General features: G+C 38.4%; 2 protein-coding genes across 3 annotated transcripts; one reads left to right on the top strand and one right to left on the bottom strand.

Moving 5' to 3' along the window:
- LOC122651373 (glycine oxidase) lies at window positions 1–11,031 on the bottom strand. Its single transcript, XM_043844743.1, has 9 exons — window positions 10,673–11,031; window positions 10,160–10,309; window positions 5,370–5,584; window positions 5,212–5,282; window positions 4,939–5,101; window positions 2,811–3,000; window positions 576–734; window positions 345–433; window positions 1–126 (listed from the first exon to the last, which is right to left on the bottom strand). The coding sequence occupies exons 1-9, from the start codon at window positions 10,989–10,991 to the stop codon at window positions 28–30; spliced, it is 1,455 nt and encodes a 484-aa protein (XP_043700678.1). The 5' UTR covers window positions 10,992–11,031; the 3' UTR covers window positions 1–27.
- Window positions 10,682–26,722, top strand: LOC122651374 (endoplasmic reticulum oxidoreductin-1-like). 2 transcript variants are annotated; one of them, XM_043844745.1, is made up of 11 exons: window positions 10,682–10,817; window positions 18,998–19,128; window positions 19,667–19,798; window positions 20,872–21,130; window positions 21,495–21,605; window positions 23,618–23,736; window positions 24,149–24,253; window positions 24,360–24,562; window positions 25,916–26,039; window positions 26,134–26,306; window positions 26,610–26,722. In XM_043844745.1, the coding sequence occupies exons 1-11, from the start codon at window positions 10,805–10,807 to the stop codon at window positions 26,626–26,628; spliced, it is 1,389 nt and encodes a 462-aa protein (XP_043700680.1). In that variant the 5' UTR covers window positions 10,682–10,804; the 3' UTR covers window positions 26,629–26,722. The 2 variants fall into 2 exon arrangements, with proteins under 2 accessions (XP_043700680.1, XP_043700679.1); XM_043844744.1 differs by lacking the exon at window positions 10,682–10,817 and having other exon boundaries at window positions 18,892–19,128.

Here is a 26,722-nt window from a genome sequence, read left to right as displayed (position 1 = left end):
CTATCTTTTCCTGATGTGAGAAGACAGTTATCTAGAAAATCGATTTCCAACTAAGAAGGGTGCACAATCAATCTTGAGGGCATTGCCCAATACCATATCAGTAATCATTTCAGCAGTACCAAGAGCCTGAAATGTAAGAACAGACGAGTCATTCCTTTTAAGGTGATAACAATAATGAGGGTCATGGTAGATCCGCCACTTTCTCCTCCCGGATCTCCACCATGAACCTCAATTCAAGCTTGAAATGGGGCAGGAAAATTAACCCACTAGCACACGGGTGGATCTGCCTCAGAGATTTATTCTAAAACTTTTCAAAAGGATGACAAGAGAAATAGGAAGATTACCAGGGATAGACCTCCTCCTTCATGTCCTGTTGCAATTAACAGTTTTGGTATAGCAGGAACAGGCCCAATGATTGGCCTCCCGTCAGGCACTACGATCAGTAGATATATTCATCAGTCCTTTGACTTTTTTAAAACAGGTTTGCAGCCAATTTTAGTAGAATCATAATCCATATGGTCCAATAAACTGAATGGATAATCCATTTGACATGTTAAAAAGAAATCTGTACTTACTATAAGGCCGCAATCCAACCCGCACTCTTGTGCTCTCTGTGAAATCTTTTAACGATATTTCTCTCAGAGCAGGAAAGAACTCCCCAGCATGATCCCATATACGGTTAATGATGGAATGATCTACTACAGTGCTAAACCCAGAAAACTGGCGGCTGCTCCCTGAAAAGAAAAAAAAGAGAGGTTATAGGATATTTTAGAAGGGAAAAAATCCAGAGTATTCCTGTTAGGACAGGAAGCCATACTCAAAATATATGTATTGCGTTCATAGGATAAATACATTGGGTAGCAGGTGAACAGTAGGGTATCATGGTTGATTTAATTAACAAGTATTAAGTCGAAATAAATAATCAAGTCTATAAGCAACTGGTGAGCGGTGATCCCTTCTGGTATTGAGTATTGGGCCCTCGTCAGTTGTCACTTCAAGGAACTTGGGAAATTTGACAACTCAACCCTACTAGGTTGTTATACCCACCAGATCCATCCTAATATTTTCTGATTGCGAAAAGATATGCAAATAAGTATTAGGAAATCTGTACATCATAGCTTCTGCCCTAGAATCTCTCTTTGGATGGATAACCAAATTGTAGGTCCTAAATCCCTTTGCCAGTGCATTTCAGAGCCAGGGAGGATGGTCTCTCCACTTCACTAACTTGACATGCCAAGAATAAAACTTTATCCATCAAGAACCAAGAACAATAGTTTATCCATCAAGAAATGAAATTCAAGCCATAGTAACGTAAGTGATAAGACCTAGGTATAAACTAAAACTAGAGGGGGTACAGGATGAGAGCAAGTTGTTCATAGAAGAAAGTATAAAACATTTTAGTTAATGATGCAAGACTAGATGTCAAGCAACCAGGATCCGTCTGGTGGAGAATAATGAACCCAATTATGGACAGATCTGAAAATACTTTGTAGATGTTAGAGAGTTCAGATGGTAAGATGTCGATGGTGATGAAAATGAGTGATGGTGTTGGCGATAGTTGAAGATGAAGATAAGTAGTTGGATAGGTGCAGCCCAGAGTCCCACAGAGGTCACGGTCTAAGGAGTCCCAATTTGATCCCGCTATAGGAATCTCACCTAAGCTCACTTGATGTTCTAACAAGTGATTCTCACAAGAGAGGTTTTTTTTTTTTTTTTTTTTTTTTTTGCTTCAAACAGCCTCCCATGAATTCTATATATATAGAGGGAGAAGGAGACTTAGTAGTCCCTTGGATATATGAACTTGAATTAATGAGACTGTTGGAATTCCAAGGCTAAATGGAATTGCCAACACCTAACATCTAAAACCAAACATAGAAAACAATTTGTAGATCTAGAAACTAATCCCCAAGATATTGAAAACTTTTCCCAAGACATGGGAAACAAGATTGAATAATAGAAGGCACTAATGCTGCCTTGGGCTTGGAAAATGAAAAGACACAAAAGAAAATACTAGTCTTGGACCAAAATTTGACTGCTCCTAGAAGTCCACAAATTGGCCAGGAGGGCTGGAATTAATTCAGTCTAGGCTAGACAGATCTAGACTGGTCTTGAACCTGGGCTGGGCCTTCTTTGATGGACCGGCTGCTGGATCAAAAGGATGCCCTGCATCAGTTAATACTTTGAGAGCTTTCAAAGACTAGAATGAATAATCATACTATTCTAGTCATTGCAAAAAGTACGCATTTATAAAGGCAGGTTGAGAAATGGTATATAGTTCACCGCTTAACCCAGAATCTCTCTTTGGATGGACAATCAAATTCTGTGTCCTAAATTCCCTTGTCACTTGTCAGTGTGCATAAGAGCCAGGGGAGATGGTATCTCGTCTTCCTTTGCTAACTTAAATATGCCCAGAACAAGAGTTTATCAACTAGAAATGAAATTCAAGCTGGAATAACGGCGATCCAGGTAGAAAATAAAAACAAAGGGCACAGAATGAGAGCAAGTTGGTTGTAGAATTTGAATCATTGAATGTAAAAGGCAATCTAGACAATGCTCTTGGAGCTTTTGCAAGACTAAGATAAATGATTAAGACAAAGTATAAAACTAGGAAATCCAAAAAATAGTATAATAAACATAAGGAAAAGGTGACGCACCACAGGCTTTGAAGTTGCAGAGTTGACATGTATAAGAAGCAACATGAATTATTATCTCTCGAAAGCAGGAAAACTAAAATAAATACCAGATGATGAACTTGAAAATATTGAAGCACCAAGCTTGAAGAAACCAAAGAGTAGGTATCCGACAGTTACCAAGGACAAGGTTCCCCACTGGGTCCATGGTGGCTGTCATTGAAATGGACAAGATTTGCTCATGGTCAGCGACTCCAGGCACAGAAGGCGGCGTATGAAGAGCTGCTTTTTGATGGCTAACATATCCAACTTCCATCAGACCATGATTCAGCTTTAAGGAGTTGAAGTTCTCTACCACAATGAGATGACCCTGGGATATTGGAACAATAGAGGTTGGTCTTAGCTAGTGTAAGACACGAAGCCATTCATGTCACTAACAATCAATGCAATGGAATAATGAAATTTCACAAGAAGGCGACTTTTCATAATGTCATTTAGCAATTTTTTCACATAACCACGTCAATGACATTCATATTAATGAAGCTACAATGAAGCATATGTATTGGTTTTCTTAATCACCATCATTGTGATTCTCTTGCTATCATGAAGATTTAAACTGCAACATGTACTGACCCTTTAAATGTTGACCTTCGTTTTCACTTGACACCACAGAAATATGGAACAATCGCAAACCTTATAGAAACATTTGCAATCAAATCAAAACTATAAAATATAAATACATAAAGAAAATATGTAAATAAATAGATATAATATAAAGTCCACTTTGACAAATCAATGAATCTGCATCAACAACTTTGCAAGAAACCGGTGCTGTAAAATGCAGCCAGTAAATATGATCCATTTCCCCCAATTAATGGAAAACTAAAAAGAAATGTCTACCTACAATAGGAGAAAAAACAAAATTGCAAGAGTGATCCAAGATGATGCCAATCGTAGAAGAGGAAAAGGGCCTGGCTCCTTATTGAACCAATTTTTACCCAAACCAGGCCAGATCCGCAATTGGGATTCTTTGTAATTTAATTATCTTTTTATGGGAGTTTTAGATAAAGTTAGATAACGTAAGACATAGTTAACTAGTTGCTTTAGGTTCCTTATTTGAGTTAGTTTCTATTACACATGAGTTTTTATTTTTATAAATATAATTGTAAACTTGCTATGAACAGATTGAATAATGGAATAGAAAGTTGAGTATCATTGAGTGTGCCTCCATGGCCTGTGCTTGTGCGCCCTTCTCTCTCCTCTTCCTTCTTCCCCTTCTCTGCTCCCAGAGGTACCCACGACCAGTCACTTCCAGTCTATGACTTCCTCTTCCTTCTTTCAGGTACGCTTCCTCCATTCTGCGATCAGTACCATTCTTGTTCCTTCCATCTCTGGTTCTGTTTTATTGTTTCCTAATCTTCATCTTCTTACTTTCCTCCTTGATTCAAGCTCAGAAATCCCTCCAGTATCCTGTTCTAACGGTGAACTGGTTACCTCACGGAGCTTTTGATCTCTCTCAAATCACAATCTTTCAACCTCAACTTCTGGGGTTTGAAGCTCACCTTAGAGATGACCAAAACCCTAGAGTTTGATGCCCTCATACCATCCCTATCATGAGATCTAAACCAGAACTGAAATCTGGCTTGATCTTCCGCCAGTTATGTCTGCAGTTGATTACTGCAGGTCTTTATGTTGCAGATGGAGTGAAGGAGTTACTAGATTAGAGGGTTAGCAACCTACCTCTGATTTTCAGGCCTATCCGAGCTTATTTGGTGGAGTTTGATCAACCAAAGTCCCTTCTGTGTTCCCACCTCATTGCTGGTAGGGAGGTTGAAGATGACTCCCCCCCCTCCCCACACACACACACACACACATGATATTATGGTTTTTCAATTAGATTTCCCAAAATATAATCCATCTATAGTCTTATTTTGTTCTTCTCCCAAGTAGTTGCCAATGTGTGTATGTGTGTGTAGAGAGAGAGAGAGATATCTACGATCTTTCAGTTAAACTACACAAATTTCTCAAGCAATTAGATATGGTAAAGAAAATCCATCGTCCTTTAACAGAAACAGATTCATGCATAAGAAAGCACCCAATCATTCACTTATCAAATAATATGAACCCATTTACATATTCCATATATGTAAGGAACACAAAACATGAAAAAGTAATGCAGACACACACAAAAGTTGAAGAACAGAAGGATACTGTGACAATCACTCAATTAATACTTGATATTCAGAAAATAAGTTGAAGTGGTCCACATTTAGCGAAGTTGTTGTCAGTTCAAATCCCAAAATCAAACCTTTCGAGGTTCTACAGGAACATCCAATACAACGTTTGATCCTCTAAGCAGGTCTTCCATCAAAGATCCACTCCAGGAACCAGCTGCAACTACAATGGCCTTCTTACTGTACAATGTCTTTTTGGAAGTCCGAATTCCTTCAACCTCTCCAGTGCTACCTGATCTGGATTTATCATCATTTATAACAAATCATTCTCAGATAGGAGTTTTTTTGGCTTCCAAATCATCCCTTTTTTTTCAACAGAAGTTCCCTTGGTAAATATATAAATGGACCTTACTAGACTGATGACTGGATTGTGATAAAATTCCGCATATCTGCCTTTCAAGGCAAAATTTCTGTTACCCTACACCAAACATATTTACATAAGTAAAATCAGCAGCAATAAAGCTCACCATTTCCGATTAAAAGCATGATTGTAAGTTCAAGGCACCTTCTCAATGAATGCAACAGCACGATGTGCATCCAACTGACTGTCATCTGGTAAAAAGGCTGCTCCACCTCCTTTCCCAACATCAAGTGCTGGTTCCTTTAAAACCAATGAATAGCCAGACAAGTACTCGACTTCCATGCCAGCTTCAGCAAGGCGCCTTACCCTGTCTCTTAACATTTCTGACTCTTCCAAAGTTCTACCAACCATTAAGCTTCCTATTAATAAGAATATCACACGGTGATACTTCATCTCTTATAAACAAAACAGACAGTTTTAAGGAGAGAAAAAAAAAAATTAAGATCAAAATTTCAATCAGAGTTTTCGTCTTTCCTTATATACTCAAATAGGCAGCAAAACCATTGAAGGAGAAATATTAGGTCCATTAGAAGTTGTGGCTAATAGAACAGCTTTAAATACATTGCAGTAGGATTTGAGATGTTGAACAAGCATCATTTTGAGCAACACTAAGAACAAGCAACATTTGTAGCCCTCCCCACTCCCTCAAATCCCTTTCCCTTCCATCCCATTTTGGTTTTTTGTCAGAGATATGATTCCTTTATGATATCTCAGTGTCTAACAAATAGTTTTTTGGCCGTTGAATGTCAGTGGACATCTGTACTCGAGTGCAGACGTCTGCGTAGAGTTGTTTTAGTCAAAATCGACCGGTTGGACATCCGGTCTTGAGACAGAGCTCGGATTTGTGTTCTAAACTCAAATGGTTTTGTCAGAGATATGATTCTTTTATGATATCTCAGTGTCTAAGGAATAGTTTTTTGACCGTTGAATGTCAGTGGACATCTGTACTCGAGCGCAGACGTCTGTGTAGAGTTGTTTTAGTCAAAATGTGCTTATTCTCTCTCAGCTCTCTTGGACTATTTAAAGGGAATTGTCGACCTTCAAAAAGATAGAATAACACAACTATTCATTGCACTACATTTGAGTATTCTTTCTCTTTGGTCTTTAAATAGTTTGAGAAATTCTTTGTGCTTTTACTTGCTATTCTACCTTTCTAGAGGTTTTTTCTCTCATTTTTGATGTGTTGTTGCCTTGTGCTTAGCACAAAAGAAGAGTCACTTGATCACTGTTGTGAAGTTTTGTAGTGAGCCAAAAGGAAAAGTACAAGTTGTAAGAGTTTTATTGCTGCCAGGTAAAGCAATAGAGTTAGTGAAATGCAAGGAGTGTGAGTAGCTCCTTGAAGTGGACAGAGAGAAGGTTTCTAGAACCACCATAAATTGTTATTTCTTTCTTTTGATTATTTTTTACTTATAAATTCCTTGGCTGGGTGTGTGCTCAAACTTTCAGAGGGCGGGCCTTGGTGCACCGGTAAGGTTGCTCCATTGTGACCATGAGGTCACGGGTTTGAGTTTGAAAACAGCCTCTCTGTGAAAGTAGGGGTAAGGCTGCGTACATTATGACCCTCCCAGACCCTGCAGTGGCGGGAGCCTCGTGCACTGGGTATGCCCCCCCCCCTTTTTTTTTTTTTTTTTTTATATGATGACCTTTCACAGTAGAGACATGCTAAATGGCCTTTCTTGAACTGCTTGGGTTTAGTATGACATAACCTGCTGGCTTTACTAAGTTTGTTCTATCAGTGGCCAATATGTCCTTTTGAGGAAAAAAGTAACATCCTGTAAATCCTGCTCCATATGTTATTATTAAGGGTTTATGGAAGGAAAAGAGTAAGAGGTTCTTTGAAGACAACGTCAGAGTTTACCCAAGAATTTATGCTGATATTGCTTATTGTAGAAATTAGTGAATGGCTTGATTGATCAATGAGATCAGTCAAGCTCTCTATTTATAATAATAATAATAAAAGAGATTACAAAGGGTAACACTGTTCACGACACTGTTCACGTGAATAGTGTCACAGCCCAAATATAACTCTAATTCTAACTAGTTAAATAGAGCTAGAATAGAACTAGGAAAGGGAAAATAACTAAAATAAAAATAACACCCCATGGGTCGATCTTATATCATGGATCGACCCATGTCACACATAATACCCAAATACCCATATTCCAACACTTATTTTATGATAGATTGGGCTTTGCAAGAAAAAAAGTTCCTTGGCGTAGAGAAATTCCTAAGATTCCTGCTGGTTATCCTTCCTATATGCTTGACGTAACTTTTATTTCTCTTGTTGTATATCATATAATGAATAACATACATGGGGTGTAGCTTTTCAGTTGGGATTAAGGAGCTTTATCTCAAGCTAAATTATCAGATACATGTTTTTACAAATGAAATGAAATTTTTGTTATCTCTGATATTGGGGGAGGGGGGGTGGAGAAGTAAATATCATGGAGACGTCACTCTCATGAAAAATATATAGGAAGTCGAATCTTCATACTCCAGGCCTTTGGTAATATCTTCATCTTTGTAAAATTTCATTGCTTTACAATTCTATACCAAATGACGAAGCCTGAAGTGGTGTACCATGAGTACATGGTTTGTTTCTTAAAGGCACAATTTGTTTTAATATTTTTTTTTTTGGCAGCCAATCAAGGAATCCTTTTTTTTCCAATTCGGAGAACTTTCACCCTGTTTCCTACAATGAGAAACTCAATGCATGACTTGGTCAGATAGATCTTTTTTCTTTCTTCTTATTTTTTATATTTATAGGCAACAGTAAAATTTTAATATATCATATGGGGCATTAGCACAACAGCAACATCAAAACAACATGGGGAGCCAACCCCAGAGAGAAAAGGTCCAGCTACATCACAGTATAGAAACGCTGCCTAATGAGTGAAGCTCCTTGGCCTGGAATGGAGGGTTTTAATCCCACATCGGTCGGATGTGTGCAGATGATGGGTTTATGACCCTGAGAAGGGCCTCTCCACTCTGAAGCTTGGGCTTTTGGGTTGGACACTGTCAAATGGTATTAAAGTGGGTTATCCGTGCACCGGCAATGTGGGGGGCCATGGCCTAAAGCTGGGGTGAGTTGTTGTTATGAGTGCAGCTCCATGGCCAGGAATGGGAAGTTTAGTCCCAAATCTGTCAGGTAGGGTGCAGTTGTCTCATGACCCTAGGAAATGCCTCTTCACCTTGACGCTTGGGCTTCTGGTTGGATGCCGTCAAATGGCATCAGAGCAGGCGGTCCATGCACCGACCCCCAATGGAGCTCCATGGCCAGGAATGAGGAGATGTCCCACATCAGTCGGTAGTGAGTGGCTATGACCCTGGCAAGGGCCTCTCCACCTTAAAGCTCGGGCTCATCAGCTAGTGAGATGGCCAATCTCATCTTCCAACAAGTCTGAAACTGCCGTTGGGAACTGAGCAAAAAAGTATGAAGCCAACCATTATCTAACATGGTTTCCCGCCCCTGATTGTCATCTTGAGTTCTGCTGCGATGGAATCCAAAATATCAATGGGACCATGCCGTCATGATGTCTAAAATAACCCTCAATCCCAGCAGGGCCCTGTTTTTCCAAGGAGCTTCCATCAACATTGAGCTTAGTGGAGCTCAAAGAAAAAGGGGTGGGGGGATCCAATCCTGAAGTATCTGAAGCAGAAGAAGATTGGAAGAGGCCAACATTTCACAATGTCTTATCAAGTGAAAATGTCAAACGCAGTAGCCCATCTAGTTGTCTCGACATGAAAAGCTCAAGTGCCTCCTGAAAATCCTCTCAGTTAGATCATTAAGAGGATAAGATGTAGAGGAACAAGTTTTTCTCCTTTGGCAAGCATTGAATCTAGTCTCCAAGACACTTAGTACTGAGTATTCTCCCATTCCATCAATCAGAATTATTAAGTTCATGACATAGAAAATCCAATTTCACGGCAAGAAGATTACACTTTACCTTGACATTTTCCATCATCCATCACATAGAACATTCAGGATTAAGACATGTTCATTAATGGTTAACATAAAAAATATGGATAAACCAACGTGCACAAAGAGAGAGCATCATATGACCCAAACTTGAATTTGGGGTCGATCAGAATGTGATAACCAGATGACCAGATATGCCATTGGTGGGTCCAGCCAAACCAGGTAGTCTATAAGAGGTCCTTTAGGAAAAGCGTGCACAATAGTTTGGTTACTCAATCTTTACTTGTTTTAAGTTTAATTTAATTTCCCATCCTGGTTCTTAAGGGTTTGTCTTTTGTGATTTTGCACTAATCATGGTCCAAATTTGATATTTTTAATATATAGTAAGGTCCTTTTTGAAGTTGCCAAAATAAGTATCCAGAAATAATATTAGGTAGTCTTAAAGTTGGGTCTATCCTTAGCCTCTCCAGAAATTTTGGAAGGAAACACGAACTAAAAACCTTAATTATGGTCTCAAGATTGACAGCATGATTGTGTAGGCAAATCTATTCCATAACTATCTAACTTTTTAAAATTCCATGGGTTAAACTATGTTACCAGGAGAGTTCAGGAGTCATACCAGTCTTGGACTCTCCACTCTAAGTACAAATGGCATACCTGGGTCATACCATTGCCATACCCAGGTAACCTAAGAAGATAAGTAGGTTATCACTGGTCACAACCTAATGAAGAACAGTCGGTTTAACTTTCTGAATGAGAAAATGAGATTGAAAATCCAATTTGTTCAATATTACATTCAAATTCAAATGTTTCGAGTCCGACAATCCTAAATGTGAACTATATATTAATTCATGAAGTAATTACAGATTACACATCCCATTTTACTGAACTCTAATTACAGAATTGGTTAAGATCAGCACATTATTCTTCAGGTCTACGTGGTCCCTCAATGTTAGGCTGAAGAAAATCAAGCACATTTAAGAATTCATTATTAGAGAATTAAGAGTCATATTACCTGTTCTCTTCCAACCCAATGTTTCTAGAGGGCTTAGGCCTTCATTTTGTATGCTCTCTGCCAACATGTTCCACAGTTTTTGACTTCTCACTGCAAGCTCCCATATATCACTTCCAGGTGTTTTGTTAGCCATCCATATATAACCCTGCCCTGGCATCAGCACAAAAGCAAATGTGCAGTCAGGAAATCCTAAAGCTAAAAAAGGTTTATGAAAAGAACGAAAGACATACAGAGAGAAACATGGAAATTCGATATGAACATTCAGTTCATGAAGTGGTTCCTGTTTCTCATCAATTGAATAGAATTAACTTCCAAACAAAGCAATAAGCCATCCTAGACAAAAGTGTGCATTTTCACCTATTGCTTTCATGTTGCAGCTGGACTACAGGTAATTTTTGCAACCCCCAAAAAAAACCAATCTACCAGTAATAACTAAACGAAATCCACCAAATTGGAAAGAAACCAAAGTGACACAGAGCAGTTCCAATATTAAGGAAAGAAGTGGAAGCTTACCAGCACCAGTGGCACCAGAGCAAGGCACAGCTGCATCAACTAGAGCCACAGAAAGATCCGATTCATGTAGAAACTGTCTAGCGATGGTCAGACCGATTATTCCGGCACCGATGATCACAACATCGAACTCCAATGAAGAAGAAGCGTTAACAGGACTCGAAGCCTTAGTTATCGAAATGTTTCGAACCCTATAAGAGCGAAAACGAAGAGGAAGAGATCCAAATGTGTTGTTTGGACTTGGAAATTGAATGTGGTTTTTTCCATGGAAACACGCAGATTGGAAGGCCAAAGGAGAGATATTGCTTATCGAGATCGCCATAATTTGTCGCAGCAGAGAAAGAGACGACTAGACTCCAGTCCACTCTAGAGAGTGTCGTCAACGCTTAGAACGAACGAAAAAAGAACCGAGATCTAGGTACAGTCAACCCTGAATCACACTATATGAGTTAATTTTACTGTACGGAGGAGGGTTGATGTGGTCAAATCTCAGACGTTGGATGTATGCAGAGTCTTTGGATCTACCTATGTGATTCATTTTTTAATTAAAAAAATCAAATAAGCCATTTTTGAAATGAAAAAGAACGCTACCTGGGGGAGGGAGAGGGAAAAGGGTGCGTTTTGTCAAATTTCAAATAAAAGAGAGGTACCCAAACGTAACAATTTATGAAGCGTGAGGCACCTAAGGCTAAGATACAACATTTCTAGTGTGAGGGATGAGGTATGAGGTATGAGGTATGGGTATGAGGTATGAGGCATGAGGTACGAATTATGAGGTATCTTATCTTACCCCAAAAAATAAAAATGTGAGGTATCTTAGACATACTTTTCTTAAAATTTACCATTTTTTTATTATGGGAAAAGTTTGACCACGTCACCAGGGTGACCAGGCTATTTTTGGCTCTCTACCACCCCCTTGAAAGGAGCACCCTGCCCCTCCCCGTGCCACTTGCCCATTGGTCCAAATCACCAAGCCAGCGTGACGGACGCCATGTGCACCCCTTTGCCTATTTATATTTTTTATTAAGAAAAAAGATTATTGCTTGGTCATACCCCCTATGCCATCTCATAGGGTACCATGAAATGATGCCCTTACCCCTTGGATGGATACCAAGATACACTCTCCCATTGTCCCAAACGTTGGTGTAGAGACCCTGCGACCAAGTTGAGATTGCTTGCCCCTATTATTATTATTATTATTATTATTTTTTAATATTTACAAAAGTATATGGGTTAATTTCACTGTCAATAAGTTGTAACATTTTTTTTTATGCCCCTTCATTGTTGACCTGGGTCGGATAAGACAAAGGATTTTAACCAAAAAAAAGATAAGACAGGATTATATTGAAACTTTAATTCAGGAATGTAGATGAAGCCCCTCTAGGATTATATTGGAATTGTAATTCAGGAATGTAGATGAAGTCTTCTCCTTGATTCCAAGGTCCACTTCTTACTATGAACCAGTTTAGCGACCCCGGCCTTACTCCTTTTTCGTCAACAGATGATCACCCAAATAGGACCTTCACCATCTTCACGAATGCGGTAATCTCGTTCTACCCCAAAGCTATGGGAATCTCATGTTTTATCTTAGATCAGAGGCGCTGCCTTCGGTTGATTGTTTTTGATTACTTAGTTGTGATGTTTACTATTGTGGGTGAGGCGCTTGCAGTCCTTTTGACCTTTACCTCCATCAAAAGAATTGGTTTTTCTAAGGTGACAGTTTTGTTTGATGGTCAAGTTCCGGTGCCTTTCTTTTCCATCTTTATTGCCGCCTTTAGAAATTGTCACCCGGGTTAAAGACATTTGGTTGTTGACTCTTTCTTTTTTTTTTCCGTCATGTAAATTGATTTGCCAATGTTGTTGCCCACTCTCTTTCAAAATGGGTTATCAACTACCATAAACAGGGTTTTGGGGAGTCTTCATTTCTAATCTTCTTCCTGTACAATAATTCTTGCCCTTTGAGGCTTTGAGGCTTCAATAAATCCCCCTCCTTGACGGGTTTGGGGCAAAAAACATATTTGTCATCTCTCTCTCTCCTGTTCTTCTTTTCATGTATTTTTCATGTTCAATTACTAGGAAATTGTCTCATTATTTTACGGAAATGATCCATCATGTTATTATACAAGCTCATTACATGGCTTTATCTATAATTGTAGTTTACAATTTGATTAATGTACATTGGATAGAAGTATGAGCATCCATCGCGTTGGGCTCTTCTGTTGCACGATACAGAATGTAGCGCACATTCAATGAACTACAGTGTTTAAACATGCATCCCAACACCCTGCCTGTGTATTGGGAATCCGCATCCATCCCTATGTAATTTTCTGTATTCATTGAACTAAATGGGGCTTAATTACCTGGACAGTTTACAGCCTTAGTGGGATTACGAGTTATGTCTCATATCTTATAGAGATGAGCTACAGACCATTATGATAGCCCACGGAAGTAGGGGAACTTTGATGAATCCATGCATGCCTTGAAGAGTTGAAGGTGTCAAATAAAGAAAGGCCCAAATCATAAGGCACGAGCTGGCGAGCAAGAGTAGGTGTGGAATATAAAAATAAATTATAGGACTGTCGAATTATTTTTTTTCTTTATAGTGTAGTTGTCTTATTGCTTATTTCCTTCACCTAATATTCCAACCTGTCTACTTTCCTACGGATATATTTGAAGGGGACAGGTTCCTCACGCTGCCAGGGTGGGAGGAATCTCCTACACCACATCAATGGTATTGTGGCAAAATGGATCATTAATGAGCCCCCATAATGGTTATGGAAAAAGCATTGTGAGAGGACATATTTAAAAAAGGATGCATATATCTTATTGTCATCAAAATGAAGTTAGAAGTTGTTACAAAAGAAGGACTCTATGTGAATTGCTCAACCATCCTTTGATAATTAAAATTTTTTTTTGAATTTTCAATGGATCTTCAATGTTCTATATCCCGGCATGACAAATTGTAATTGTATTAAAGATAACAAGTGGTTAGAGTACTTTTAAGTTGCTTACCAAAAAAAGAAAAGGTTAGACTACTAATACGCTCACTCATACATAAATTTGAGCCTTAATTAATCTATCATACATCAAATCTTAGGCCTTAGCTTGAATGAATCCCACACTCAGCTGAGTAAGAGGGGCTGGACTGAGAGAGGGATTCAGAGGGGTGTAAAAATATAAATATTTTTTTCTTTTTTAAATGATAAGGTATCCTTCTAGGAGTCACTATGCCAAGTGATGTATAACGCTTTATTAATTGTCATATGACAGAACATGGGTTACTCCATCTGACGGACGACATACAAACAAAGGAAGTAGCTAAAAGTACAAAAGATGCCATTTTGTATTTTATATTCATTTCCATTTGATGACATTTTAGTAATTTTATAAAATTTGGCCATTGAGATGTATGCGGGTACACGATCACTTGGACTAACCTATGTATTGCCATGTGGCAATTAGTAAAGCGTTCTACTTCATTAAACATAATGACGGGGAAAAAATCCGGAAAAAAAAAAAACTTGGGGATCATTTTCTATTTGCTCATGATAAGAATGCATTCCCACGTCCAATAATGATCATGTTGCATATCAAATGAGACTCATATTTTATGAAGAGGTAGATCCTTAAGTCCTGTATTCAAATGTCAACTTTTATTTTTCCCGATCAATCATTGGAATGTGGCTTATGCAAAAATTAAGTATTGAAAAACGAAGCTACGGGAGGTTGCAAAGTTGGGAAAATAATCTTCTCCAATTTCCTAAAGTTGTGCAGTGCTGCAGTGCTAGGTGGAGATGATGTCGACACGTGATAGATCGGACATCCAACGGTCCGAGCTGATTGACTTATGTTGAGCCCAGGCCATTGAATGTTCGACCTGCTAGGTTTCGACATCTCCACCTAGCACTGCCACATTGGACCTTTATCGCCCCCAGTACTACTGGGGTACTGTGCGCGTCGTGCGGTGCAACACCACCCATGTGTGCATGGGGGCGATAATTTTCCATGAGGATGCGTAGTTATGCATCGGAGGGTATTTATTGAATTTAATAAAAAAAATAAATGAAGTTAATGTATGGCATCCAGATTCCACACTACAACCTATCTAACAATTAATCAGCCATGGATTCGGCTCCTCTACAGTGCACCCTCAGGCCCCGAGGATTTTTATCGCCCCCAGTACTGGGGGCGTCCTGTGTGCATCGTGCGGCGCAGCACAATCCATGTGTGCACGATGGGGCCCACTGTGCACACATGGATGGTGATGTGTCACACGATGCGCACTGGACCGCCCCCAGTACTCGGGGCGATAATTTTTCCAGGCCCCGAACTGCACCACGTCTAGTGTGGCAGGAGGCCAAGGTGCCGTTTGAACGGTGTGATTATATTTAATGATTGCTTTGTTGTTATTCGCAGATTAGCGTGTGCCCTTGACTGGACTTGATTGGACTATTGATTGTATCGTTGATGATATTCTATCTCTATGTTTTGAAGTTTCGACGGTTCTTTTTAGTCATATTTCTTAAGGTCTAGTCATTCTTTTTCTTTTTTTTTTTGGTAAAGGGAGGACTATATATTAAAGCGTGACTAACACAAGGAATCCGAATTACATAATTCCGAAATCCAAGGAGTGGAAATGAGCCATGATGTCCGGCACGCAACGGACAACGCTCTCCGGGCCAAGGAGTCAGCCATGCTGTTATTCTCCCTGGGAATGAAACAAAAAATACATGAGGAAAAGGAAGAAGATAAAGCCATGATATCCTGAACAATAGTGAAGATCTCCAGGGGAGGAGAGAGATGCTGGTTAGAGAGGCAACGCATCAGCTCCTGATTGTCGTTCTCAACCTCCAGGTGGTTGATTCCCATCGAGATGCAGTGTTGCATACCAGCTCGAACAGCAAGGGCCTCACTCAGAATCACAGAATACTTAGTGATAGGCTCAGAACAAGCAGACACAACCTGCCCAGAGGAGTCCCTAAGCACGTAACCTAGACCGCCTTTGTTATCTGTTATAGATGCATCGACATTCAGCTTAAGGGCATGGGATGCTGGCGGTTTCCAAGGATGCTTAAAAGAAGGATCGGATCTGGCATGAGGAGGGTTGGAGGAGGATTTAGAGATGGAGAGGAATTCCTCAAACTCGAATTCAGCTTGCTTGCTCACGTCGATCGGACTCAGCTGCTTACCCCCAAGAAGAGCATCATTGCGGGCTTTCCATAAAGACCAACAAATATGTGCCGCGAGGCCAAATGTCTCTCTTCTGATGATTTTGTCCTTGGAAATCAGGGAGCTCCAGCCTTGGATGGCTTTATGGATTTGGGGATCAACATGAGGGGGACTGAAAGGAGAGCCGAGAAGCAAACCAGACCGCTCGAGCAAATACACAATTGAGGAGGATATGATCAGGAGTTTCCAGCTCTCCACAGTGGCAGCAGCAAGGGTCCACATCCACACCCCTTCTAGTAAGGCCCTTCGCCAATGCCAAACCATTAGAGCAAGTACGCCATAGGAAATTTCTGACTTTGGGTTGAACATTGCAGGCCCAAATGCTCCTCCAAACTTCATCTGGAATGATTCTCCTGTTACCCTGGGCTGATGTGGATGGCCTCTCTGACTTCCTCGAGTCCTGTTGATTGCAGATCAAGTGGTAAGCAGACCGTTCTAGTCATTCTAGTGGTTATAAACTCGATTTTTTCTTGAGATGAAGCTTCTTTGTTTTAAAAAAAAAAAGTTATAGTTTGCCTTATTAATTCTTTGTTTCTGTTCCTTTTGTGGTAGGTAGGCATCCTTCGTCTCTCTTCAATAGTGTAGGTTTAGGCAAGATAAGCATGGTTTTAGTGCACGATATCATAACGGGTATCGATAACACGTAAAATCGATATGATACTAGTACGGTATCGGACAAAATTACTTATGAAATTCCTTAAAAAATAAGTTTTCTGATCACTTTACCTCTTATCCGTACCGTGCTATTGATATGGTATCGGCACAGTATCGGTATTAGTGACTGGTAAAACCGATACGGACCATACGATACGGATACTTAGAACCATGAAGATAAGGGCCATGTTAGTTGACCGTTCAACTTAATTTATCTTTTTATCCTATACAAAGTTGCACAGCATCATTACCCTTTTTAAAATTTGAAACTTAATTCCGGTAGTTGATGCAATGCTGTTGACTGAAGAATTAGCTCTTGTACCATGTCCACTGGTCAGTTTTCTATTGGTGAACTGACGTAAATAGTATCGACGTCATTCTTTAATTCTTAATTTTCCAACCGACAAACAAATTAAAACAAGGGGCAATTGCTATCACTATCCTATACTTAGTCTATATTTACTAAAAGTACCATATTTTAAACTTCTTTTCTAATGTTACCCTGCTTTTAGGCTTTTACATCTCCTTCTACCCTCATAATTTTAAATACCCAGATTACCCTTCTTTTTCACCTATTAACACCTGCTAATTAATTTAACCTACCATTCTTGTTCTAATGTTTTACTATTTTTGTCATTAAAGTAAAAAATGAAAGCACCCACCCACTTCTCTCTCATGTTTTTTCCTCCATTTGGTTTTTTTTTTTTTGTTTTTTCTTCAACTTTTGTATTTAATTAATTTTTTTATTCATCATTTCACCCTTATCGTTCTTCTTCAAACAGATCATGGTTCTAAGTATCGATATCGTATCACCCGTATCGGGGGATACATACCAGTTTTGCTAGTCACCGATATTGTATCGGTAGTATGGTACAGACAAGGGGTAAAATGGTAAGAAAGTTCAAATTTTATGGAGATTCAGGGGTACTTTTATCTAATATAGCCGATCTAGGTCGATACCATATTGGTATCATATCGATTTTGTAAGTTACCGAGACCCATTTCTGATACTGTGTACTAAAACCAGGGAACTAAGGGTGTCAAAACCAAATCGAAAGTGAAAATTGAATGCGAAACAGAGCCAAACCAAATGAATTTGATTTGGTTTCGGTTCTGGTATATGATATTCTAATTTGGTTCGGTTCGGTTTCATGGCAAGACCCGACCAAAATCGAACTGAATAAACCACTTAATCCAAAGCGATATATCTTTTAAATTTTTTGGTAACCATATCTAACCAAAAATGATTTTAAATATTCCACTTTTCTATGTTTTCATTGTTTTTTTTGTAACTATTCAACGCAATGAAATTGATATGCTACTTTTCATAAGGGAAAATAAAAAACTCTATGAATTTTCTTTGTATTTTTTGTGACCATCTAACCTAATGATTTTTCATATTCCACTTTTGAGGTTTTCTTTGTTTCCCTTTCTCAATTTCCCTTTTCAATTCTTCAAGTGTGCAACCGAATTAGAATCGTAACCCGAAACCGAATTAGACCCGAATTGGAACTGTATTTGGAAATCAAACTAGAACCGTAATAGAACCAAACCGAGCTGGTTTGGATTTGGTTGGTGGTCCCAGAACCGACTCGATTTTCGATTCGGTTTCGGGTCACACCCTCAAGTCATGGAACCAAAACGAAATTGAACCGCTTGATACCCTTACATGGAATAGATCAACTCTTCTTTATTCAATTTACCTTTTAGTATTTTTTATTAACCTACAATGCTATTCTTAAATTGTAATTCTTCTTCTCCCTCTTCATATTCGCAGAAGCAAAAGACAATCCTCCCTCTTCATTACAATTGATCTCTAAACGACTATCTTCATCTCTCCTCAACCTCACAGCCATGGGATAGAACGACACAAGATCAATCATCGAATTGTCTTTGCCTTTTTATCAATAAAAAATGAATGAAATAGAAAATTTGAAGAAAAAACAAAAAAAATCGAATAGAATAAAAATAGGAGAGAGAATAAGCGGGTGGGTGCTTTCATTTTTTATTATTTTAATGACAAAAATAGTAAAAATTAGAAGAAGAATGGTAGGTTAAATAGATTAGTAGGTGAAAAGGAAGGGCAATCTAGGTATTTAAAAATTAGAGGGTAAAAGGAGATGTAAAAGTTTAAAAGCAGGGTGGTTTCAGAAAAAAAAATTTAAAGTAGAATAGTTTTAATAAATATAGGCTAAGTGTAGGATAGTGATAGTAATTGCCCCTTAAAACAACTGACCAAAGAAACGAAACGAGGGGCTAGTTGGCAAGAATGGCAAGAAATAATTCTTGCATGCCTGAGAAGAATCCGCAAGAAAGATCATAGACGCCTCAAATCTTTTGTTTTATATTCTTCCCTCCTCTTCTAAGAAATTTTAATAGCAAAAGACAATCTTTTCTCCCTAGGATTTGTTCTGATTGACGTAATGGTGAAACCGGAGATGGCAGAGAAGAAGAAGAAGAAGCCCAGTTGGAGATGGGTATGGCTTCCTGGAGCTGTCCTCACAGTATTTCTCGCAATTGCAGCTCCGAAGATCTATCATTTCGGTCGCAGTGATCAAAAGCCCTGCCAGTGTGAGGTATTGTCTACATTTTCTCAAAAACCACCCGTTCCTGTTTTGTTTCGCAATGTTTCAGATACATTCTTTTCTGGGCGGCGACCCTGGAGCTTCTTTTCATTGAATAACTCTTGATATTGATTTCTTTATTCAATTTTATGCTGTTCAGCTTGTGGATTGTTGGGTACGGACGAATTTTTCCTTCCTCCTATATGTATATATTTTCTGTCTTCGTTGAGCTCAATTGAAGAATCTGGTCTTAATGGGATTTTTTTTTTCCACCTCCATTGATTCGTTTCATGGTCGATGGACTGCTGAATTACTATTGTTGTTTTGTTATTTTGATTTTGTTCTTATTTGTTGATACTACAATTAGAATGAGGATATGATTCAAGTTGATGTAGTAGTTCATTGAGGTCAATGCAGTAATTTTTTATCACCCCAAGTTGTGAATCTTGGTGCACTATTGAGCCCTTGACTGAATCGCTGAACATTACCCACAAAAGTTTTTGTTTGATTTTGATATTCTTATCCTTTTGCCTCCTGGAAATCTTTGCAGGATTTACGCAAGTTTAGTGGCATTGTGGAGGATTGTTGTTGTGATTATGAGACTGTTGACAGTCTTAATAAGGAAGTGTTGCATCCGCTGCTCCAAGAGCTCGTTAAAATCCCATTTTTCCGATATTTCAAGGTATGGTACTGATTTTATTTGGGTTAGAAGCAGGTGCGTAGTTTGGAGAATGTTTTAGTTTTGGATATGGGTTGTTTAACTTTTTCATTTTTGTTTTATCATTTTCAAAGTCGAGGGATTCTAATGTGTCTGTTTGTTCTCTAGATGGAGTAGATTTTCCTTCATGAAAGTACAAAAGATGTTGCATGGTGGTTCTACCTAACATAGAAACAGCCACAATCTATAAAGCAATTTATACTTTATTAACTGAAATGGTTGGCATCTTTATATTGTGTAGGTCATAAGAAAATTATCATTTATAATCTTGTGATCATATAACTTTATTAACATCAATATAAGCTTGTTATTAGATAGATGAACACCTGAACACTCATTTGGCACTATAAAGTAGGGTAGCATTGCAAGAGGATGTTCTTTTCCTAGTAGCAGTGAGATTCTTTAGAGGATCTTTTTGTTAGTGCAGTATTTGGGGTTTCCCTAAAGAAAGAAGCAACTGACTGTTAACGGAAAGGGAGGCTATCAATAGGATTCCTTAGTATGATTTTGTGGTTCATGTATCATGCTGTTGAATTCCTTATTACATTCATCAACATTTTTAGGAATTGTCAAGCAAGCAATTGTCATTTTCTGGGTGAATCCCTATTGAAAAAGCAGTTTGTAGTCACCCTTGACCAGAAGTATATTCCTTCTCCTTCCCCTCTGTTTAAGGTTATCAAAGCAATCCAAAAATATTTCAAGTTGCTTTTATTAGAGATGCAATTTTTTACAGCTGTTCATTTGCATTGTCAAAACATGTATTTATGCATTAATTTTCATATAAACAGGACGTTTCTAAAGCACCTTCAGAAATTTCACTTTTGTATTCTTATAGTTGATTAAACGAAAGAATCTAATATCAACTCTAGGAAGTGAACAGATTAAAGGATAAGAAAATGTTGTAATCACTGGTGTCAAAACTATGAACAACTTTTAATTCTCGTTTTTTCGTTCATGTATTTTAATTTCTTATTGTGCTTAGAAATATTGGTTGGCTTTATCTGAGCTTTCATTGACTGGCTGTTTTCCTGCAATAGGTTAAACTGTGGTGTGATTGCCCTTTTTGGCCTGATGATGGTATGTGCCGTCTCCGGGATTGTAGTGTTTGTGAATGTCCAGAAAATGAGATTCCAGAAACATTTAAGAAGCCCCTCAATCGAGGATTTTTATCGGAAAATCTGGTGTGCCAAGAGGAAAAGCCACAAGCTATTATTGACCGCACTCTAGATACTAAAGCGTTTAGAGGATGGATAGAAACAGACAATCCATGGACAAATGATGATGAGACTGATAACTGTAAGCCTTACTGCTTCTGTAGTGCACACCTGCAATGTAAATTTTTTGGTTATTTTGTTTGAGAAAACCTCAGCACTACCACGACAATGCTGAAACCAGCTTGTCTTCACAAGTCATAGATGCTGAAACCTTTTTCACATGCATGAATTAAATGAGATTTTGTTTCTTTTGGTTAAAAATGAGAATCTTTGTGACTACCCCTGAGGTTCATGGGAATGTGAGATTCACAAATGCTGACAGTAGCCATAGTTAGCATTCCATGTTTTATGATTTATTGTTCTAGAATAGAATGTTGCCGTTGTAGTTGTGCATCATGATTCATATTGACAAAACTGAGAGCACTATGTGCTCATTTTGTTTCCAGCTGAGATGACATATGTAAATCTCCAACTGAACCCTGAACGTTTCACTGGCTATACTGGTCCATCAGCTAGAAGGATATGGGATGCTATTTACACAGAGAACTGTCCAAAATGTGAGTTTTTCTTTGTGTGCAGTACCAATAGATAACTTGATATGCTTTAAGCTTCATAAAATTCCGCACTTCATTGACTGGTCTTTTTTATGAAAATGCATATGAGAAAACTATTTCTTTCTGATTAGAACAATGTTGCTTTTTGACAAATATGTTTTATCTAATGCTTATATATTGTATTGTGTTGGGTTAGTAACATCTCCAAGTGAAACCTTTTGTAATCACATGTTTGGTGGATCTGTGGAGATTGATTCTTGGAAAGTGACAGAGAAAATGCTGACTCCTAAAATAGCCAGAAGCATGTCCTCCAAGTTTCTTAGGTTATAGTAATTAGTCCAGTTAACCCAGTAATATTGTATTTTATTTTTGTGATCACTGCTCAAACTAGTGTAAACAATGGGGCTTTCTCACAAATTAGATGCAGCCTTGGGACCTCCTCATTTATGAAACATATATCATCCAATTTGTCCTGTGAATTTCTTATACTCAATAGTTCATAGAACATATTACACCACTTTTCTGTCTTCCTTTGCATTTCTACGTGCTTGTATTTTCCACTTTAACATGATTGGAACTTGGAATGGGTTGCTCCTTTGATTAGCCAGCACAAGTTGCATAAGTTATTCTCCCATCCAGGGTGTCAAGGGGAAGTTCCTGCTTCCTATTTTCCTAATTACCTGATGTCCGTATTTGCAAGACCCATTTAATTGACCTGGTAGGTATCAGGTGCCTATTTACTATTAGATAAAGAAAGGTTTTAACAAGTTGTTGTGAAGTAACAAAATGAATGGAGTAGCTGAAGTTTGGTAATAGCTTTAAAATCTGTTGCATACTTTTTGAATATTGACCTTCCAATCCATCAACTCCCGTGTCAAACACCACCAATACTAACCAACAACCAACCAGGAAACAATAATCAATCTCATTTTCTTCTGGGGAATCTTTGAGGTGGAAACTCTTCTATGATAGATTCTAATCCTTTTGAACATGGTAAATGATGTTTGGCTTCCCAGGTTAGTTTTAAGGGTTTGTTGTAAATCCTGGTATGCGATTATCATTTATCGAACTCAAATTGGGTGCCTGAAATAGTTCGATCTGAAACGGAGTGTAGCATCCCTGGAGCTAGACCTGCAACAGCCTGGAACTAAAGGGTATATTAGTGTTTTGGCCTGGACCGCACCTGTTGACACCCCAATTCCTATCCCATGTGATTATAATTTGCTTGAGGATTGCAGTCTTTTTCAGAAAAGTCCTTGTAAGAGTCAGAAAATCCCATATCATTTGGTTGGGGGCTTCCCTTTCTGCAGATTCAGCAAAATCTAGATCTGTCCCTACCAATAGATACTCTGTAAGTGCAGAGATTAAATGAAGAACATTTGAAAACCAGATTTGCTTCATCAATGCCTGTTCTTTAATATTTGATTTTAAAGTACTTCTATATCCTCCTATTAGTATGACTGGTGATGTCTTTCATAAAATTTGAGCTTTCCCCTGGTGAATCAAAGCCTCAGTCAAGCAGCTTAGATTGTTTTGCTACAAGCTTTCTACAAGCAATCTATGGGACTTCAAAAAGATGGAAGCAAAAAAAAAAAATGTCAGTGTACTTGAGGACGCATGATTCCAAAAAGATGGAAGGAAAATGGAAGAAGCAGCAGAATGAACATTCCATATCAAAATCTTTACTAAGACCTCTATATCAATCTATCCACTTACCTCCCATTCCCCAAACAGCGCCCCCGTCAACCCCCAAAAAAAAAACTTTCTTGCTTTTCAAATTCTTTCATGAAAGTCAATGGTGACTCTCCATTTTGGAGTCGTAAATAATAATCTAGAGTTGAATATTAATGGTGACCATTAGGTCCAGTGTCCTTAACCATATCCTTATCTATTGACAAATAGTTAATTTTCTATTAAATTTTTTCTCTAGTATGATTTTTCTAGGACTAGACTTTGATGAGTTTGAAATCAGCTTATCACTAGAACTTAATGTTGAGATTCAACCTGATGTGCAGATCCATCTGGAGAGTTTTGCCAAGAGAAGAAAGTGTTGTACAAGTTGATATCTGGACTCCACTCCTCCATTTCTATCCACATAGCTTCTGATTATCTCCTTGACGAAGCTAACAACTTGGTTGTCATTCTAGCTCACCCCTGGTTATTCTCTACTTTAAGATAAGAATGTTTCTTATGATTGCAAAATTGCGTAGTTTATCCATATGATACAGTTTATCACTTTCCCACTGTACAGTATCTCTTCAATTGGCTGAATCCATAAATTCATACTGACCAAGTATGAAAATTCCTAGTCATTAACTTTCAGGTCCATTACCTTCTTACTGAAGACAGGAATTTTGATTAATATTAATTTTTGGTCAATACTAAGATTGAACTGTACAAAAATGATTTATAGGTGGGATGTGTTCTGTATGGGGTGGACACAAATATTTCCCTCATAATGGATATTTATTATACTCCTGAATATTTTGTTCAATTTGTATGATAGCAAAATGAAACTCAATTTCTGTTTTATTCTTTGATTTCAGTGGGATAAAAATCTCGAGATTATGAATGATCGGGTGTTAAAATACCCAGATCGTGTTAAGAACCTGTACTTCACTTTTCTTTTTGTTCTCCGAGCTGTGACAAAAGTGAGTGTCAACCATGCTTTATTGATGTTTTGTCTGTAGTTATTGATCTGCACATACACACTAGGATCGTTTTGTTCATGGCATCTATTTCTTGAATGCATTCCAGGCAGCAGATTATTTGGAACAGGCTGAGTATGACACTGGCAACCCATCTGAGGACCTGAAAACACAGTCCCTGATGAAGCAGCTACTCTATAATCCAAAGTTACGAGCTGCATGCCCACTTCCATTTGATGAAGCCAAGCTATGGCAAGGTCAAAGTGGACCAGAGCTGAAGCAGCAGATTCAGAAACAATTCAGAAACATCAGGTTTATATCTGAGGCTTCACTCAACTGATAGTTATTTTGATTAGTAGCACACTAAAGCAATTTTTTGTTTTTCTAAGTACTTTACTGTATTTGACCAATGTTTCAAAATTTCATGGACTGTTTTGACCTTATTCAGATTGTCTTGCATAGGTTGCCACAGCACCCAAATACATAGTTCTACACTAAAAATGGACTTAACTCCATTCGGAGACATGAATAAAAAAAAATATGGAACTGTTTCATCTTTAGAAAACTAGAAAATGGGTCTTGTAGCTCTTCATATTTAATAAACTAGTATGGCTCAAGTGAGTCCACATTTAGGGATAATATTATGTGCTCAAATGCTATTGGAATTTAAAATAAAATGATTTGTCAACTAAAACACATCTTCATTGAACCCATGTTCTCAAAACTCATCTGAGTGCTTATGATATTCTTTAAATGCTTGATTTTTCTTGCCAGGACACTTCATGTACCCCTAGAGTACCCATTGTCGACATCACATGGGTACGGACATGGGATATGTGTCCGACAAACCCACTGGTTGGACACTTCGATATGGCTCAAGTGAGTCCACATTTAGGGATAATATTATGTGCTCAAATGCTATTGGAATTTAAAATAAAATGATTTGTCAACTAAAACACATCTTCATTGAACCCATGTTCTCAAAACTCATCTGAGTGCTTATGATATTTCTTTAAATGCTTGATTTTTCTTGCCAGGACACTTCATGTACCCCTAGAGTACCCATTGTTGACATCACATGGGTACGGACATGGGATATGTGTCCGACAAACCCACTGGTTGGACACTTTGACACTGCTGTGGAGAAGAATAATCCCCCCTCTTTTTGGCACGTTAACACCCTTTGTTAACGCATTCACTGTCCTTTTTGGAACATTAACTGGGTTTCATACCCATTACCCATATTTTGGAACATAACTGAGTCTCATACCCATTACCCATATTAACTGAGTCTCATACACTAAGTTTTGGGGACAAGTAGATTACTCGTCGACACACCTTTACTGAATCCTATGTAACGTAGGCTGTATATAAAATAGAAAATTAATTCTTTTTCAATGAGCAGTTGTACATATCCTTACTGGGGGCTTAAAAGCATAATCTTGAAGCCAAAATATGGGGGACATGGGCAGCATGCGGATGTTTCCACTTTTTCTGAGAACACCCCGTGATATAATTTCTTTCACCTGTGGAGAGAAACTATTTGCGACCACCACTTTATCTTCCTCATGTTTTGTGCATTTCTACCCGATTTTATGCAATTGGAGTTCCTTCTAGTAGTGAGGGGAAAACAAGAGAATTTGACCCAATGTAAGTGTATTGCAGTGCATTGATGGATTGTGTAGGTTGCGAAAAGTGCCGATTGTGGGGAAAGCTTCAAGTTCTTGGCTTAGGTACTGCATTGAAGATCCTCTTTTCTGTTGATGGTGAAAACCAAACAAATCAACCTGTAAGTTGCCTTTTTCTCAATACTCACTTCAAAGTTCAGTTTTGTTCTTTTTTATCCAATTTCTTAATCTGTGTATTGCTGGTTGGCTTTTCAGCTGCAGCTGCAGCGGAATGAAGTGATTGCCCTGGTAAACCTCCTCAATCGACTATCAGAATCTGTCAAAATGATGGGACCCACTATCGAAAAGATCATGGAGGGACAAGTTTCAATGCCTGCTGCCCAAAGTAGTGTACTCCAAACAATGCGAGATTTTGTAGTCAGGACATGGTAGGTGCATTCATTATCCTATTTGGAATTTAATTCAGATTATTGTGAAGAGACAGCATATCCAGGTCATCCATAGGCACTCACATGACTAGAAAAGCATATGAAATGATTTGTTCAATACACCCCTGTAGAAACAAGGGTTTACCTGGATCTGTTGACAAAATAACCTCTGATAACCTCTGATAACCTCATGATTGAGCCCCTAGAGCTAATCTGTGTTCCAGATTATTCAAATTTGTTAGAAATGTAAACAATTACACAACTATTAACTCTGCTGTTGGTTTCTCATGGCACTGGGTGCAGGTCAAGAAACAGTGTTTAATGGCCTTTGTAACAATTTTGGAGGATAGGGGTAGGGGCGATCCATGTAAGCTGAGGGCATCCATTTGAGGAACAGTAAGCGATGAAAACTGCTG

The sequence above is a fragment of the Telopea speciosissima genome, chromosome 2 (genome assembly GCF_018873765.1).
Source record: "Telopea speciosissima isolate NSW1024214 ecotype Mountain lineage chromosome 2, Tspe_v1, whole genome shotgun sequence".
NCBI lineage: Eukaryota > Viridiplantae > Streptophyta > Magnoliopsida > Proteales > Proteaceae > Telopea > Telopea speciosissima.
Note: the sequence above shows the minus strand (reverse complement) of the source record. Positions and strands in the feature narration are given on the sequence as shown.